Raw genomic sequence first — 18,177 nt, forward strand, 5'->3', positions numbered from 1 at the left:
GCATCAACATTTTCAATCATACTAAAACAGTCTTTATTACAATTATTTAAAGTTTATTTTTTCTAGAGTTGTGTATTTTGACAGTGTTGGCTCATATAAATTACATGTATGCAACGATGTATAAAAAAATGATTTTTTTTAATCATAATTTACTTGTGAAAACCTAAATAGTTTATATTTATAACCTACACACATAAATATATATCAAATATTAACCATAAATGATTATTAATATACATATCAAATAAATAAAAATATTAAGTGACATAGTGGTAATTAAGAAAAGTACACAGCAACATATTCATATTTACGTCATTTTTATTATTTTTATGTCAATTTTCATTCGTCAAATGTCAATGTCAAAACGTCGTGGACTAGAGTTCATGTGAATGTGTTTAAATTATTTTATACAGAAAAGATTTGTTTCACTAGGTGAATATTTAAAGAGAATGGGCCGTAAAAATCGCAATGTTAACAAATTCGCTCAACGAAAGAGAGATCGTAAAGAACAGGTGAGTGTACATTTGAAAACAGAAAACATGGTTATTCAAAAAGTGCTACAGAGTTTTTGCATTGTTTATAGGCAAATAATCCTAACGAAAAGCCAGAAGGCGATACGAGGAGACCATATGAAGATATAGTGCGTGAAAATGCAACATTTGAAGAATATTATAAGGTACTTTCATAAATTTTCTTAAGTAATATTTTACTTTCTGTTAGTGAGAGGTTAGAACAGGTTATATTTTGCTGTTATGAAAGATATCAATATAGCCAAATGTCAAAGTAATTCAGCGTACTGGTGGTAGGGCTTTGTGCAAGCTCGTCTGGGTAGGTACCACCCACTCATCAGATATTCTACCGCAAAACAGCAATACTTGATATTGTTGTGTTCCGGTTTGAAGGGTGAGTGAGCCAGTGTAATTACAGGCACAAGGGACATAAAATCTTAGTTCCCAAGGTTAGTGGTGCATTGGCTATAAGCGATGGTTGACATTTCTTACAATGCCAATGTCTAAGGGCGTTTGGTGACCACTTACCATCAGGTGGCCCATATGCTTGTCCACCTTCCTATTCTATAAAAAAAAAAAAAGCGTGACAACTGTATATTGCAGGTGGTGTCATAGTTTCATTTTTATTTACTTTTTCTAGCATGTATCCACGCTAGTTGAGCGCATCATAGTTTTAACCATTTATTTATCAATTGACAGAAACAAAAAGTCTGCCCAGAAGATCAATGGGAGGAATTCATGAAAAGTATTAAATCAAACCTGCCGACAGCATTTAGGATAACGGGCTCAAAGTCTGAGGCAGATGCACTTCTTAATATCGTTAAGAGTGAATATTTCTCAGAGATACTTAACATGAAACTGAAGGTGGAAGGGAAGGAGGAAGAGGAAGAAATAAAACCAATAAATTTGCCTTGGTATGTTTTTAGTATTAAAAATTACCAATAGCTTATTCCAATCAAATAAGGATTACAGATAAACAAATCTTTGATTTACATATTCAATGCGATTTTCTATTAGCTCTGCTGTATTATGCACCATAAATAGTTCTTGATTAATATATTTTTATTTTTAATACTATTCCACTTAACTTCTTTATTTCACAAATTTAATATTTCACAAATTTAATATTTCAAAAAAAAACAAATAATGGCTATCAAATATATATATAACTAACATTGCTTTATATACATATATACAGAGTTATTTGTAAATAACCATTGCCAATCATATTACTGACATCATAAGCCACAATTTTATGTCTATGACTTCTAGTAACTTAGAAGTTTTCTTTTCCATACAAAGTATAAAATATATGCAGTGGTTTAACCATGAAAGCATATCAGAAAGCGTACAGTGTTATATTCACATTTATAATATTGACATAGACTCAAATGCTCTAATTACTAACAACTCTGTGCGGTAAAAAAGAGAGCAAGTAAAAGAACTAGTTTTTATTTCATGTCACTTAGTACTGTAAAGCTCATTTCATGCTAATCACATACATACATAAATACAATTGTTTCTATCTGTTTAAAAATGTATCTGATTTAAAAAAAACCTGCCTCTTTTAAAGTTAATATGGCTATTTGCGATTTACCAAAACTAAAACAATAGACAAAAATTAACTTGGACAAACATCCAAGCTAATCTTTGATATGGCTAAAAATACAAATTAAAATAATATCGAACTTACTATAAGCAGTATAAACATAACCTGGAATTCTGTTTAGTTTTTATTTCATCAAAATCGGTTGAGTCTATCAAAAGTTATAGAAACATACATATTTTTGTTGTTACAAAATAAATACACATATAATGACTTTTCCTGATTCATCAACATAGAGCCTAAAACACAGGTGTTAGAAACTTAAAAAGTTGGCAGTTGATACATTTTATGATGTAAACACTTTCCTAAGTGGAAGGATTTCTGGAAAATCTACTCCATATACAACACACCACATATGACATGTCTGACACTATTCATTTTGATGTGTCTGTGATTATTATAAAAGGGATGAATGATTATATGGAAACCCGTCATTTTCAAAGTTAAAGGCATAAAATTTCATATAAGAAGAATGATATTTTATAATAAAGTTACTGAGAAAAATAAATGTATACATATATAGAGTGGAAACATTAGTATAATTTGCAAGAAACATAAATTTCAATTTACTATTACGTACAGCGTGGAAATGCGGCCTGTATTATGGGCAGCTTTGAACCGAGAGGGACTATTTTAAATTTGACTTATATAATAAAAAATTTAAAAAAAATGTTGACACAGTTATACTTCTGTGTTAACATGTAAAATATTTTAACTTAGATATAATATTTATGTTTCAATGTAAAATTTAAAAATATTTATTAATAAAATTTACTATTTGTGTTTCTTGATTGAATTGATAAACATCTATTTCAAAGTTCTTAAAAATTCTTGTTTTATTTTTGTTATGAAGATTTAGAACGGTCATATGTGCATATTCGCAAAAAACTTGAGATACATATTTCTGGGTGCAAATAACGAAATACAAAATACACAATGTCATAATAACAATATCTGCTGGGGAGCCAATCTGCTAGGAGAGTAGAGTTTTACAAATAACCCTAGATGATTTTAGTGTTTATGTTTTTAAAAACACGACAAATTTTCATTACATTTTCAGGTACCCAGGTGGTCTTGCTTGGCAATTACGTCTTTCGCGAATGGATATCCGTCGTAGTGAACCACTTTACCGTCTACATAACTTTCTTGTAGCAGAAACAGCTGCGGGTGGAGTGTCCCGGCAGGAGGCGGTGTCTATGATACCCCCGGTTGTATTGCAAGTTGAACCACATCATAAGGTATCAGGCTATATACTTTTACCAATGGTAGGAGAAGTAAAAAGATAAACAAACTTAAGTTTGACATATTCCTTGCGATTTGCTAATAACTCTATGAATGCATGCTGTGACACCATTGTTTTTACACACCATTTTACGCACCATTAATGCGCCATAAACTCATGGAAACTTTTTGTTATTCCCTTACAGTATTTACAGTGTCTCAATACTGCTCCAAATGGGAATGTTCAAAGTAGTTTGGCGGTAGAATAACTGATTAGTTTGTGGTGCCTACTCAGACTGACTAACTCAAGTCCTTTCCATCAAGTAATATTTAATGATATTTTAAGAAAATATTTGTTTGCTAGAAAACTCTGTTCGTTCCTAGTTTATTGGTTTGTCTTTATCAGGTTTTAGACATGTGCGCCGCCCCGGGTTCAAAGACAGCACAGCTTATTGAATTTTTACATGCCGATGAAGACAAGGCACCAACCGGTTTGTACATATGGAAATAAAATATAAATAAACAACAGTTATTTCTTAATTTGACACAAATAAGGATTATATTATTTATCGAAATACTAAGAATACTGTAGAAGCTCTTTTGTATAAGGAGTTTGTTTACTTATATATATCTTAAAACATATCTGTTTGATGTTTATGATTCATGTTGTGCTCGTGGCGAATAAATTAAATTTGGGGGAATCTACATCGGATGAATTTTTTCCACATATATATTATATATTATGTATATGAAAACCATATCAAACGATTTTTGGTCAGTATTGTAACACTTGCTAAAAGATTTCTAAACGAAAAAAAAAACATGAATTACTTTTTCATGATATTTGGTCTCACGATGTGGCAAAATGAAATAAATCCATTTATAATTTTTCAGGTTTCGTAATGGCGAACGACGTGGACAATAGTCGTTGTTATATGTTGGTTCATCAAGCGAAGCGATTGAACTCATCCTGTATAGTGATCACCAACCACGACTCCGCTGTTATGCCCTCACTGGTGATAGCTGATGAACAGGTATGTTGTATAGACGTGTCAAGTTAACATTTTTTGCTTGAAACTTACTCAAAAATTCATTGGAAGATCAAAAATCATTAGAACTATTAGAATCCATACTAATTCAGCACATAATGCACTCACCCTACACTCATGCAGAAACCAGTTTGCTCAACGATTGTGTCAGTATCAAACTCGCACTCGAATTTTTTTTTAATTCATTTAGAACCCGGAATCAAGTAAGCCGTTGAAATTCGACCGTATACTCTGTGACGTGCCGTGTTCCGGTGACGGTACGCTAAGGAAGAACCCGGATATATGGCTCAAATGGTCAACCGGTAATGGAAACAATTTACACGGGTGAGATATTTAATACAGTAACATGCCACTTTTTTTGATCTTTTTCAACCGAGGTAGATGCTTAAATATCCCTTCGTCTATAACGCTATTGGGTGTTGTTAAGAATATGTCAAATATTATGTTGTACCTCCCCGGGAGGTAATATGCTGACAGCGTTATTTCGAATTTGTCCGCTAACTGGAGAAGTTTGAATGTCAGTTCCAGCAACGCTAAAGACTTGGTATCGCCTTCTTTTCGGATATACGCTATTAATGTTCGGTTGTCGGACTGAATCAGTAAATGTGACTTTACTAGCGTTTTTGAGTTCATTTTGATAGCAGCGAAAATGGCTAATAGTTCTTTCTTGTTGCTGTGCCATTTTCTCTGGTAGTGTGACCAGTTCCCTGACATCACTTTTCCGTCCAGTTGAGCACCCCAACCCACATCGGAGGCATCCGTTGCCAGAAAAAGGGTAGCCGGTTCCTGGTGTATCGGTAACGAGTGGTGAGTGACTCCGCGCCACCACACCATTTCTCGGTAAACGTTCTGCGGGATACGTTGCACTTGGCGGGGAAATCTCTTGTCGAACCGTCGCAGGAAGATTTGCAAATTGCGACAATGTAGTCTGCCCCGTGGGATGACAAAGTTGGCAAAGTTTAGCTGTCCCAACATTGTTTGTAATTGTCGTAGACTCATGTGTGTCTTTTGAATTACACAAAAAGAACAGATTGGTCTAGTGTGTTGTTGATGCTCTTTACTTTCTTGTCTGGTAGGGTCATTTTGTTCTCGGCCGTTAGCCATCGTATCCCTAGATATTCCAAGTCTTGTGTGGGAGTCAGGACAGATTTCTGGAAATTTACTTTCCAACCCAATAATTCCAATTGTCTTACGGCTTCCGCAGCCTGAAGACTCAACTTGGTTCGGTTTTGATGCTCCAGAAGAAAGTCTTCTAGGTAGACTAGCACTCGACAATCTTTCGCACGCAGGGTCTCCGCGACCCAGCATGTGATGGAAGAGAAAAGGTGCGGTGCAGAAGCTAGACCGAAAGGCAGGCACGTCATCTCGTAAATACGGTTTTGATAACTGATTCTGAGAAAGGGTCTGTGTGATTTTGCCATAGGAACATGAAAGTAAGCCTACGAAATGTCGATCTTTGTCATCCAGTCTCCAGGTTGGAGAAAGTCCGGCACATCTGTATGAGAAATCAAACGAAAATGATTCGTTTTTACATATTTGTTCAGTTCCCGGAGATCGAATATTGGGCGCATCGATCCATCGCTTTTCTTCCGCAAGAAAAGTTTGGAGATGAAACTCGGAGATTTTGCCCTGACTTCTTGAAGAATATTCTGATTCAGGAGTTCGAGGATTACTTGAGTCATGGCAGGGGAAGTTTTTGTTGCATACCGGTCCATTATTGATTTTGTAGGCCAAACAAGGGGGGGTTTTTTGAACAGGGGTATTCGGGATCCTGGGATTGTCGTCATGATAAACTTGTTTGTATCCAAAGTCTGCCATTTGTCTTTAAATTGTACCCCACCTGAATGATTGTGTCGGATAGTCATTTTTTCTTATCTCTGTTACGAAATGTAATGTTTTTAGTTTGCTTGTTGTTGTCAGCTTTCCCTTTGTAAGTTTGTTTATTTTGTGGTTTCTTATCTGCGCTTTGATAATTGGGTCTCGTGGGATTATAACTTCTAGATGTTGAGGGTTCATTAAGTTTCCTTTTCAGACTACATCTGTCTTTTGGTTCGAATGTTTGAGTTTGTGACAACCAGTATTGTGGCCCTCCGAGGGACTGAATAAGCGACAGTAGCTTTGCTTTGTCAAAAAGAAATTCTTCGCTGGGTGGAAAATTTTGAAAAGCAGTTTGTATACTTTTATTATGTATTTCTGATATGAGTCGTGAACGTCTAATCTCCACACATTCCGCTCTTTTGCCACAGATGATCTGTAGTGAGCGTTCTGCATTTTTGTAGGAAGCGGAAGATTCACTAAACGTAGCGCTCATTTTATTAAATATATTGACACTATTTAGCTCGCTTGGGTTTTTAACAGCCCAATCTTGTATTTCTTGTAAGCCTGATTGCAACAAATCCTTTTGGTACAACAAAGCATTTGTTAGTCCCGCAACAAAAATTCAGTAGGGGCCAAAAAGTCTGCCTTTATTAAGGTAGCACAATTCGTCATTGATTTTAAGGTTGCAAAATCCCGGAGATGAAGTGACTTCAGCTAATGCTTTAGTGTAGCGCACGTGTTGCCACAAGGGTGCGTTAAAATGGTGTTACTCTATTAGTTGTTTTAACCTATTCCCATCGGCGGGTTTCATGTGTTTTTTCTCGTCAAGCTCTGTCTTGTATGTGCCTAGATCTAGAGTTTTTGTTGACACCGAGGGGTTGGATAAAAAAAGAGCTAACATTATTTACTTGGTCTGAGTTTACGTGACTACTGGATTTGTTGCTATCAGTCCCACAATGTTGATGCATTATAAAATTTGTAAGAAAACTGACCTGGTCATATAACGCGTCGATTCTCGGATCGACCGTTACCTGGGAGTCCAGCCGACGTTTCTTTCTGGGAGTACCCTCATTTTCACCTTCGTTGCTCGAACTGCTTGAATTCGAGGTATCCTCATCCTCGCGGCACTGATTATTTTCGGTATACACACCATCCGAAATAGGCACATGCGAATCACTAACTTCACCGTTTTTATTCGGGGCGCGATCCATAATTTCAAATAGAAAAAAAACAACTAAATGTTCGAAAATATTCAATGTGTTAATTAATTTTTCACAAAGCTTCATAAGATAGATAGAAATGTTATTTCCAACTGAATTACTTTAGAATTATTTCGACCACCTTTGGCGAAAGTACACAACGCTATGAAAGAATATGGCTACGGTTCCCGCGCACTTGCTGGTAAACTAGCGCCACCTAGTGTCATTCAGGTGAACTAAGTTGTCTAAGGCAGCAATCGACCACAGATTAAAGTAAGTATACGACTGCTTCTTCACAGCAATGCTGTATGTTTTCCGGAAGGCACATCAATAAGATTATATTTATTGTGCATATAATTACACTGTCACATTCGCCCCTCTATCTAAAACGTAGCAATACAAAATCTTTGCGGTTAGAATAATTAGTGAGATTGGTGGTGATTCTGGTGTTGAAGACGAGCATGGATAATGCCTTACGTACATAAATGTCCTTTGTCAAGAGTTGTCTGGAAGAGATCGTTCTTTCTATCATATTATTTTGTATGATCTATTGTTTTGTATCTATATAGGCCTCTGCATCTTTGACAGATGATTTAAGCGGCATCGCGAAGGCACTTGCGTTCATGACTGAATAGACCAATGCGAGAGAGGATCCTCCGGCCGCACTTCCGACAAGTGTATGCGCCCCCAGATGGGCGGGGGTTTGAAGCCCGCTCATGACGACTAGTGCGTTTTTCTTTTAGTAGTTTAAACCAGTCATTGTCATGCTTTGATTGACCTTCGTGAATAAGGCGTCGCCACTTGGCACGGTCCTCTGCCAGTTCCTCCCATCGATTGCTAGGGATGTTAAACGCAACCATATCACGCTTAGCGCAATCTTTGTAACGGAGCATAGGCCTCCCAACAGACCTCTTTGCATCCACAACCTCTCCCAGTAGTATTTGCCTTGGAAGACGGGTCTGCTCCATTCGATGCACGTGTCCCAGCCACCGTAACCGTTTTTTTTTGAGAATGGCCATGATGCTAGGCAGCTGTGCCTCGCCTAGAACAGACTCGTTTGTCACGCGATCCTGCCATGTGATGCCCAGAATGCTCCGAAGACAGCGCAAGTGAAATGTGTTTAGTCGGCGTTCTTGTTTTGCGTACGTTGTCCACGTTTCTGCTCCATACAAGAGTGTGCTTAGGACACATGATTGGTAAACAAGCATTTTCGTTTTTACCGTAAGGTGTCTGTTATCCCAAGCCCTTGAACAGAGCCTCCCGAACGTAGAGGCTGCTTTGCCGATGCGGAAGTCGATCTCTGCATCAAGCGAGAGATTGCTCGACAAATGCGACCCAAGGTAGCAAAATTTGTTAACCACCTGTAAAGGTGCGCCGTTAAGCAAGATGACTGGTTGCTCTAAACATCCTTGCGCTAAAATAACGGTCTTCTTGCAGTTTATGGACATTGAAAAGAGGTCGCACGCTCTGGCAAATTTGTCCATTAGACTCTGGAGTTGAGCTTGGTCATGAGCAACGAAGGCAGCGTCGTCAGCGAAGAGGAGACTATCTACAAATAAGTCCTCCCTGTAGCGTTTGGACTTGAGCATTGAGATGTTGTACAGCCTACCATCGGTTCGCGTGTGTAAGTGGACGCCTTGCTGTTCATCTCCAAAAGCAACCTTCAGAAGCACTGAGAAGAATATTCCGAACAAGGTGGGGGCCAGTGCACAACCTTGACGAACACCACGGCGTACGTCGAATGGCGTGGATGCGTTGCCATTGTGCAGGACGGTAACTTCCATACCTTCGTGGAACGATTGCACTATCCTTAGGAGTTTTGGGGGGCATCCAATTCTGACAAGAACCGAGTACAACCCCTCTCTGCTCACGGAGTCAAAAGCCTTATTTAGGTCTACAAATGCAATGACTAGGGGGGTATGTTGCTCCCTACACTTTTCTTGTAGCTGTCTGAGTGAAAATATCATGTCGACAGTTGACCGTTGGGACCTAAAACCACATTGTGCCTCAGGGTATACGCGGTCGGCGAGCCTTTGTAGTTTGCCTAAAATGGCCCTGGCAAAGGCTTTACCGACGATGCTAAGAAGAGATATTCCGCGGTAACAGTTGCAGTCGCCACGATCGCCTTTGCCTTTATAAAGAGTGACGATGTTAGCATCTCGCATATCCTGAGGGACGTAGTTTTCTTCCCAGCACTTAGCCAGGTGGTTATGAAGGATGGGCAAGAGGCACTCAAGCTTGACGACTTCGGTGACAACATCGTCTTTTCCGGGGCTCTTTCCACATTTGAGCTTCTTGACGCCCAGATAAAGTTCCTCTACTGTGGGTGCAACGTCTAGCTCGTGCCAAGTTGCCAGATTCGGGACAAGCTCCATTGCTTCTGGCTGAATATCCACTGGGCACGAGTAGAGCCCCTTGTAGTATTCTACCCATCTTGCCATCTGACGGGTGCTGTCTGTTATAACAGAACCGTCGGTTTCCTTGAGAGGTGCCGTCTTTTTTGGAGTAGGTCCAAGAGCTCTTTTGATGCCCGCGTACACCCCGCCAATATCCCCCGCGATTGCGCACGCTTGGATGCTTTGGCAAAGCTCTGTCCAATACGCATTTACAAAGAAGCGCGTGCTACGCTGGAGTGAGGCTTTTGCCTTCGTGAGATCTTTACGCGTCGCATCGCAAGGGTTAAGGCGAAAATTTAAAGCGGCTTGGCGTTTCGAGTCAATCAAGGGAAGTAAGTGCTTCTCGTTTTCTTGAAACCAGTCGTAAGATTTTGCCTTTTGATAGCCAAAAATCTTGCCTGCAGTGTCAGTGAGAAGAGACTTGACTTTTTCCCATTCGACTCGCGCTGATGCCGTACTATCCCAAGTTGCAACTTCTTCGCGGACGAGTTCCCCAAATGACTCCACTACTTCCATGTCACGAGTCTTGAAAAGATTTATCTTTTTTCGACCGAGTGGCTTGGAAGAATGGACTCTTCTAGGGACAAGTCGGACTTTAGTAGCGACGAGGCTGTGATCGGTGTCGCAATCGGCACTGTGAAACGCCCGCGTGTGGAGCGTTTCCCGTAGATCCCTCCTTCTTGTTAGAGCAAGGTCTAATTGGTGCCAGTGTTTAGATCGAGGGTGCATCCACGAGACTTTCTGCATCATTTTGCCTTTAAAAAAGGTGTTGGTAACACACAGCTGGTGCCTTGAGCAAAACTCCAACAGTCGTTGTCCGTTGTCGTTAAGCTTGCCTATGCCGTGTGCACCGAGGCATTCAGGCCAGGCTGATGTACCCTGACCGACGCGGGCATTAAAGTCACCCAAAATATGCAGTCTGTCAGTTGGATTCACCCTGCGCACTGTCTCATCGAGCTGGCCGTAGAACTGATCCTTGGTCTCAGGTTTTGAACTAAGCGTCGGTGCGTAAGCGGAAATTAGCGTGACAAAGCCGCTTTTTGTGTTTAGACGCAAGACCATAATCCGCTCGGAAACGCCTACAGGTGTCTCTATGGCGTTGATGAGATGGTTTCGAACCGCGAAACCTACACCATGCTCTCGTGTTTCCAAGGAACTCTTGCCCTTCCAGTAAAAAGTGTAGTTAGCTTCACGCAAAGACCCTTCGTCTTCAGTTCTGGTCTCTTGTAAGGCTACGATATCGATTTTGAGCCTTTTAAGCTCCACGTCGATACTGTAAGTTTTGCGCAGTTTTTGGGCGCAATCGGAGCTTCCGTAGGTGTTCGGGAAGCCTGTCCTCATCGTTCGGACATTCCATGTCGCAAAGCGCATGTAAGCAGCATGTTTTGTATCAATTCGTTGATAAAAGCAGACGAATGAAAATCTAGTTGAATTAAATGTCATAAGATTCCTCTCCATTTTTATGGTTCGATTCCTGCCCCGGGTCTGGGTGTATTATATATAAAGTATGTAGTGCAACAGACAATCGTGCGTAAATATGTAAATATATTTAAGTTTATTGTTATTGTTGACAACTTAAAAGTTGCTAATTTTTACGGAGACGCAGTTTAATGTTATGCTCTTAAATGTTCCTAAACCCAGCGTACAGTACCGCATACTTCGTCGTGGTTGCGAGTTGCTAGCGGTCGGCGGGAGACTCGTGTACTCGACTTGTTCGTTCAACCCCATCGAGAACGAAGCAGTCGTGCACCGCCTGCTGCAGGAGTTCGGGGATTCCGTGCACTTGGTTGATGTCGCTGACATGTTGCCGGGACTTAAGTACCATAAAGGTAAGACGTTTTTATGTATATTAAATACATAGACGACATATTTAGTCCTATAAAGCGTTATATACCTATAGCTCATTCCAACCACAAGAGAAGTAGACCCAAATAAACAATTTTGACACCGATATCATTGGTGACCGATACCAATCAACGCGATATCATTTGTCGAGGTCTTGAATAATCTATGATATTCACCATGGATGGATTCACTATGGAAGTTGTAATCGGAAGTTCGAAAATTAAATTAATATCGTTACTAGTTAAGTGAAATAATCTTGTATTATAAATAAAGGTACATTAATCAAGAACTGTTTATAGTTTATGCGTAATACAGAACAATTACGACCTGGTAACGACGACGACTGGTAACGGTGACGACCTGGTAATGTCCCACTGCTGGGCTAAGGCCTCCTCTCCCTTTTTGAGGAGAAGATTTAAAACCTATTCCACCACGCTGCTCCAATGCGGATTGGTAGAATACACATGTGACATAATTTCAATGAAATTAGACACATGCAGGTTTCCTCACGATGTTTTCCTACATCGTAAAGCACGAGATGAATTATAATCACAAATTAAGCACATGAAAATTCAGCGGTGCTTGCCGGGCTTGGAACCACGATCATCGGTTAAGATTCACGCGTTCTAACTACTAGGCCATCTCGGCTTTTTCATAATAAGAACAATTATAAAATGCAATTTGTTAATCTACGGCTTGTTTACCTTTACTCCTACGCCGTTTAAAGCGCTGAATAATATTTACTACTCAGTAAATTGCCAGTGAAATCTTTATAAGTTCATATGTTTTGTCACACAATTCGTTGGCTATTTTTATAATTTCATAAAAAACCAATTGATTTAAAATTTATTGATTTTTTGCAAATTCCAATTCAGTTAAATTACGCCCAAACATTAGTATTTCATGAGTTATATATATAAATTTGAAATTCTCGTTCGTATAGTATTGTAAAAGTATTTATTTTTAATTTTATATATATAATAGTTTGAACTCATCCATAATGTCCACAAAGAGTATAAACTGAATTGTTATATGAAAATAATTGAAATAGAGAAAAAATTAACTTTAGAGTAATTCTAAATTTAAATGAACACTTAAACCACAACTATTTTTTGCATTATTATAGGTATGACCCACTGGAGGCCGGCGTCCAAGGACATGGTGTTCTACGACAAGTTCGAAGATGTACCAGAGAATTGGCGGACAGTGGTCCGACCACAGATGTTCCCTCCTAAACCTGAAGACGCTGAGAGATATCATTTAGATAAATGGTAATGTCTTCAAGATATGTAACTTGTTTTTGACTCCTGTTTGTCTTTTGCGAGTCTGTTGACGATAGTGCTAACGTTAACTGCGTTGGTTATGAATGAAAACAGCGCCATCTAATGACATTAATCGGAATTACATACATTTGTATGTTACGCAGTTAATATCAACGCTATATTATTATTAAAAAAACTAGCACTAGGCACACTGTATCGCAAAAGCGTTAAATCGAATAAAAACCAAAATGATAATTTTCCGCTAAAATCGCCTTTTTACAAGCTTCTTAATCGTCGTTATTTGTCAATATATGTAGGCGTACTTTTTAGTTTAATAAATATAAGTAAACCTATTGTGAAACAAATACATAATTAATGGTTTTATTTTACAGCATAAGGATTCTACCACACCACCAAGATACGGGTGGATTTTTCGTAGCAGTATTCGAGAAGACCGCTCAGTTGCCATGGGAGAAAGAGCCAAAATCATCAAAGCCCGAGAAAGAGGCGGAGACTGAAAAGAAGGAACCACCGAAGAAGAAAAGAAGAATGGGTGGTTACAGAGAAGATCCATTCGTTTTCTTCTCGGGGGACACAGAGGACGTATTCCCATCGATAAAGGAATTCTATGATCTCGATGATTCTTTCGATTCCACGTGTTTGTTGACAAGATGTCACGTTGGCAAGAAGAAGAATATTTATTTAGTGTCTCCGATAGTGAAAGACGTCGTACAGAGGAACGAGCCTAATATAAAGATCATAAATACCGGTGTTAAGACGTTCGTGAGATGTGACAATAAAAACATGACATGCCCGTTTAGGTAAGCGCGAATGTTAATATTTCTATATACTTTTGAATGTAATATTTTTATGACTAGACTTTTTGGGATAGGTAATCTGGTAGTAATGGTAGAATTGAAATGAAATCACTACAATTTGTCAAATAATTAATTATAAAATAAATCTCCAGATGAAAATAGTTCCCAATGAAATTAAATTATCCATCAATACTAAATACTAATAAATCTAAGTTCGTAGAATTTTGTATGACGCAATGTGTTTTTTAGTTGATCATCTAACTTAATTTCACATTTTCCAAATGGCTTGGGTGGTTCCTGAGATTACCGCGTCCAAACATAAAAACTCTTCTGATATATATTGTATTATTATTTATTTTTTTTATTTCACAAATACACTTTTGAACACACATGATCGTAGGATTGATCTTAAACATTATAAGACTCAGTGTATGCTGACATAGTCATCAGATGAAATCATGTTTAGGTACTGACTATCCTAGCTAGGCTAATTCAATAATCTGTGCTAAGGAAAGATTAATATTATAAATTGAGATGAATTAATCGATCCGTATAATTAAACTTAATTTTATTTACCATATATTTAATTTTTTTTGCAGGTTATCCCAAGAGGGCCTTCAGAGTATACAGCCGTACATCGGTCCAAAACGTCGCGTGGACATTTTGAAAGAGGACCTGATACTGGTCCTTCAGAACGACAACCCGAGCGACCCGCCCGATCTATCGCTGTTCTCCGAACATACGCAGAATTTAATGAAAGATTTCGGTAAACGACTCGATTATTTCTTTACGAATGTAACAGAGTGAGAGAAATTTGTGGCTCCAGCAGTGACGGTATGTATCGTGTGGTTGCAGCGAGCGGCAGCTGCGTGCTGCAGCTGGGCGGCCCGCCGCGCCTGCTGCTGGTGGGGTGGCGCGGCGTGCGCTCGCTGCGCGCCTACACGGCGGCCGCCGACACCGTGCACCTGCTGCGCCTGCTGGGCGCCGACTACAGCAAATACGGTACGCGGGGCTCATAACGGCTCACTTCAAATCTATATATTCATATTATAACACATAAAAAAAGTGTCCTTTGCCTTATTTAAGGTCATTATGTTTGCTAACTTTGAAAGAAATTTTGTACATATGTGGCAGAACTATTTAACGAACTCGCAACGAATAACTTGTTTAAATAAACTCCCCCCTGACAAGTTCAAACAATGTCGACAGGTATATTTTCAACCTGGAAAGATACAAGTCCACATTTTGTTAAGTACTAATAAAATTAAAGTTAGTAAGTTTAATCCCTGGTACCTGTAATCACAGAACACGACAATATTAAGTACTTCCGTTTAGCAGTAGAATAAGTTATAAGTGGATGGTAACAATCCAGACGGGCTTGCCCAAAACCATCAACAAAAGTACGTTGTTGCAGCTTCTTATCTTATTTGCCGCTTTCAGATAAAAATAAATTCAAGAAGGAACCCGAAGAGAATACCGAAACGACCCCCTCAGAAGCGGCTTCACAACCTACAGACGAAAATGACCTCGATGAAGTTAAGATAACTCATGATAATAATACATGAGATGCAATATTACATAATATAATTATGTTAAATTCATAATCTGATTTTCATTTCGTTGGCCCTTCGTTCCACTCTGTGGAGCTTACGTCGGTGACTTTTCCAAACCGATATGACATACAAAACCTTCGAGATAAGCTTACTTATTCCTTAAAGGCCGGTAATGCCTGCAAATCATCTTTGTATTGCTAGGGTCCATGACCGGTGGTATTCACTTCCATAAGGTGAACTTCTTACAAAAAAAAAACAGTTTATTTATATCAAAAGAATTTATACATAACTAAGCAATATACTATAACAAAATTGGCAGAATATCTTTAGCATATTGCTATATATGCTATTAAAAAATATTTCAAATACTTATTATCGACTTATACTTATTATCGACATCTTTGATTAATTATTGTTTAGCTAATCATACTTGAATTACTACTGAGTTGAGATATGTGATGCTACTAAAGAGGCGTAGCTACCGCCGTATCAGGGCCGCCGATATATACGGGGCCTCCTAGCTACAGGGGCCCCGAACCCGTGTAAGCAAAAAATCGTTAAATGTTATCCAAAATCTCACTCGAACTCTAAGTGCGCTAAATTTCACGGAAAAAAAAGGAAATTTTTATTTTCATTTGAAAAATAAAATTGAATAGCTACTACACCTCGTTGACGGCCAACGCGCTTAATTCGCATGCCTTTATGCCTCAGGTTTGCTTATTGGTCACCGGAGCTGTCGTAATTTTATTAATCTTTACCTAAGGATGTCATTATATACTCTATTGGTAAATTGGGTCAGTGCTTCATACGTAATTGAGGCCCAACCTACCAAATATGATACAGGCCCATCAAGGGCTTCTAGCTTCGCCCCTGCTGCTAAATGAAAAAGATCGGCATGTCTCACCTTGACTTGACTAATCGTAAGATACTTTAGACTTTTGGGAGTGTTCAGTGTTATAAAATTAAATTTAGATAATATGGAAAATCTAGTTTATATCTTATTCTATCTAGAAAATGTTTTTATACCGTAACAGCCTGTGAATGTCCCACTGCTGTGCTAAAAGCCTCTTCTCTTCTTTTTTGAGGAGAAGGCTTGGAGCTTATTCCACCACGCTGCTCCAATGTGGAATACACATGTGGCAGAATTTCAGTGAAATTAGATACATGCAGGTTTCCTCACGATGTTTTCCTTCACCGTAAAGCACGAGATGAATTATAATCACAAATTTTGAAAGATTTGAACCCACGATCATCGGTTAAGATTCACGCGTTCTTACCTCTGGGCCATCTCTGCTCCTTTTTTTATGTATATTCGTTATTGTACTATATTATTATTGTACGCATATTACAAAGGAATAAATAAATAAAATCACAGATTACATAAACAATTTATTCTTTCCATCTTCCAAACTCGCTCAGTCTCGAGCGATAACAATCCTTACAGCCTTTTGTTTACAGGCGAAAGTGCTGATATTAACAAAAAAGTGCGCTTACATTAACGTATACACTAAAAAATATTTTTAAAATTACAAAATATTTTGAACCAGTACCTAATAAAACAATAGAATAAAAAATTAACAATTTAAATAATATATATTTACTTACATGTAAAACTATAATGAATAGAAAAAAAATTGTCTTATTTCAAATTCGTTCTAAAATAATTTAAGTTTCGAATGTTGTAATCATAATAATCATAAATTATTTTTAATCGTACCATGTACATGGGTAAGTCTTAAATTGTAGTCTTTCTCATCAATTGCACCATTCCATAATATAATAGGCATTTTAGCTATAAGTCCTGAAGCTCGTAAAACTTTATTTAACTTCTTTCAGATGAAAATTTAATGTTTTACAAAATATTATTAAATGCGAATATTCTCATTAAATAATATATTAAAATAAATAGCAAATATATGCTGTTTTTATTTTAACAATACCAATTTCTTATTTTCATAAACATTTGGCAATTTTGAATTAACGAATGAACATATTTGAGCCAATTACCATTTTAATTTAATTATTTCAACTACACATGCACATACATTTATTACCAAACGTAATAAATGTATATAAACATATTTTATTATTGATAAAAAAGATTGATAACCAAAATATATTACTTTAATAATCAAACAAAATTGCGTATCAACTAAAAGATAGATGTTAAATTAAATATGTAACGTAGTTAACCATTTTTTTTTGTATTTCTTATTTTTTTTTTATATTTCGTTAAGTATAACTTCATAAGTATGATGTAATTGATGTAATTTTAAGAATACAATTTTCAGTCCATTTATTTCAATAATACTTAATATTTTTTAAAATACGTTTAGCAATTTGTAATTGGTTTTCATTACTAAGCTTAAGCGCAAATTTCTTCATATCATTCGAAAACTCTTACAAATTGAACCTGTAGCTACGTGATAATATTTCATTATGGATTATAAAAAAAAAGTTGCAGGTTTTAATAAACCAAAGTTACCATTATTTAAATATAATCAAAATATTAATCGTTTTAAACGGTATTTCGATCGGACGTTTTTTTTAAATATAGAAATGCGATGTACTTTGTTGTAAATAGAAATATTAACATTGTTTATGAAGATTGAAGATTAAGAGTACATTTTATCCTCAATATATTTATGTTTTAAAAATTATAAAATGATCTTACAAACAAGGTTTTATACTATCTTAGTCATAAATTATAGTAAAAAAGTTGAGTAAACTGTAACAAATCACCGCTTGGACGTTAATTTAAAAAAATTAGAATATTACTTTAGAATATTAATTTGGACCCTATTTTTAAGTGTTTTAGGAATTATATGTTGTTTCTTCTTACATTAACAGTCAAATGGATTAATAGAGTTAGTAAATAATAAATAGTAATATGCCGAGGGA

At 37.3% G+C, this 18,177-nt stretch overlaps 1 protein-coding gene across 1 annotated transcript; it reads left to right on the plus strand.

Moving 5' to 3' along the window:
• Nucleotides 1–368: 368 nt before the first annotated feature.
• Nucleotides 369–15,325, plus strand: LOC126777169 (tRNA (cytosine(34)-C(5))-methyltransferase). The gene is made up of 13 exons (XM_050500118.1): nt 369–512; nt 584–676; nt 1,209–1,423; nt 3,176–3,353; nt 3,743–3,827; nt 4,231–4,370; nt 4,576–4,709; nt 11,440–11,627; nt 12,770–12,914; nt 13,298–13,726; nt 14,323–14,489; nt 14,579–14,725; nt 15,164–15,325. Exons 1-13 carry the CDS (start codon nt 390–392, stop codon nt 15,286–15,288), a joined length of 2,169 nt encoding a protein of 722 aa, XP_050356075.1. The 5' UTR covers nt 369–389; the 3' UTR covers nt 15,289–15,325.
• Nucleotides 15,326–18,177: the final 2,852 nt, after the last annotated feature.

The sequence above is a fragment of the Nymphalis io genome, chromosome 22 (assembly GCF_905147045.1).
Source record: "Nymphalis io chromosome 22, ilAglIoxx1.1, whole genome shotgun sequence".
Classification (NCBI taxonomy): Eukaryota; Metazoa; Arthropoda; class Insecta; order Lepidoptera; family Nymphalidae; genus Nymphalis; species Nymphalis io.

What these genes read in the sequence shown, in the direction of transcription:
- LOC126777169 (XM_050500118.1), top strand. Translation starts at nt 390, where the DNA reads ATGTGTTTAAATTATTTTATACAGAAAAGATTTGTTTCACTAGGTGAA. An exon ending in CATTTGAAGAATATTATAAG is followed by an intron (nt 677 to 1,208) that starts GTACTTTCATAA and finishes ATCAATTGACAG; the next exon opens with AAACAAAAAGTCTGCCCAGA. An exon ending in AAACCAATAAATTTGCCTTG is followed by an intron (nt 1,424 to 3,175) that starts GTATGTTTTTAG and finishes TTACATTTTCAG; the next exon opens with GTACCCAGGTGGTCTTGCTT.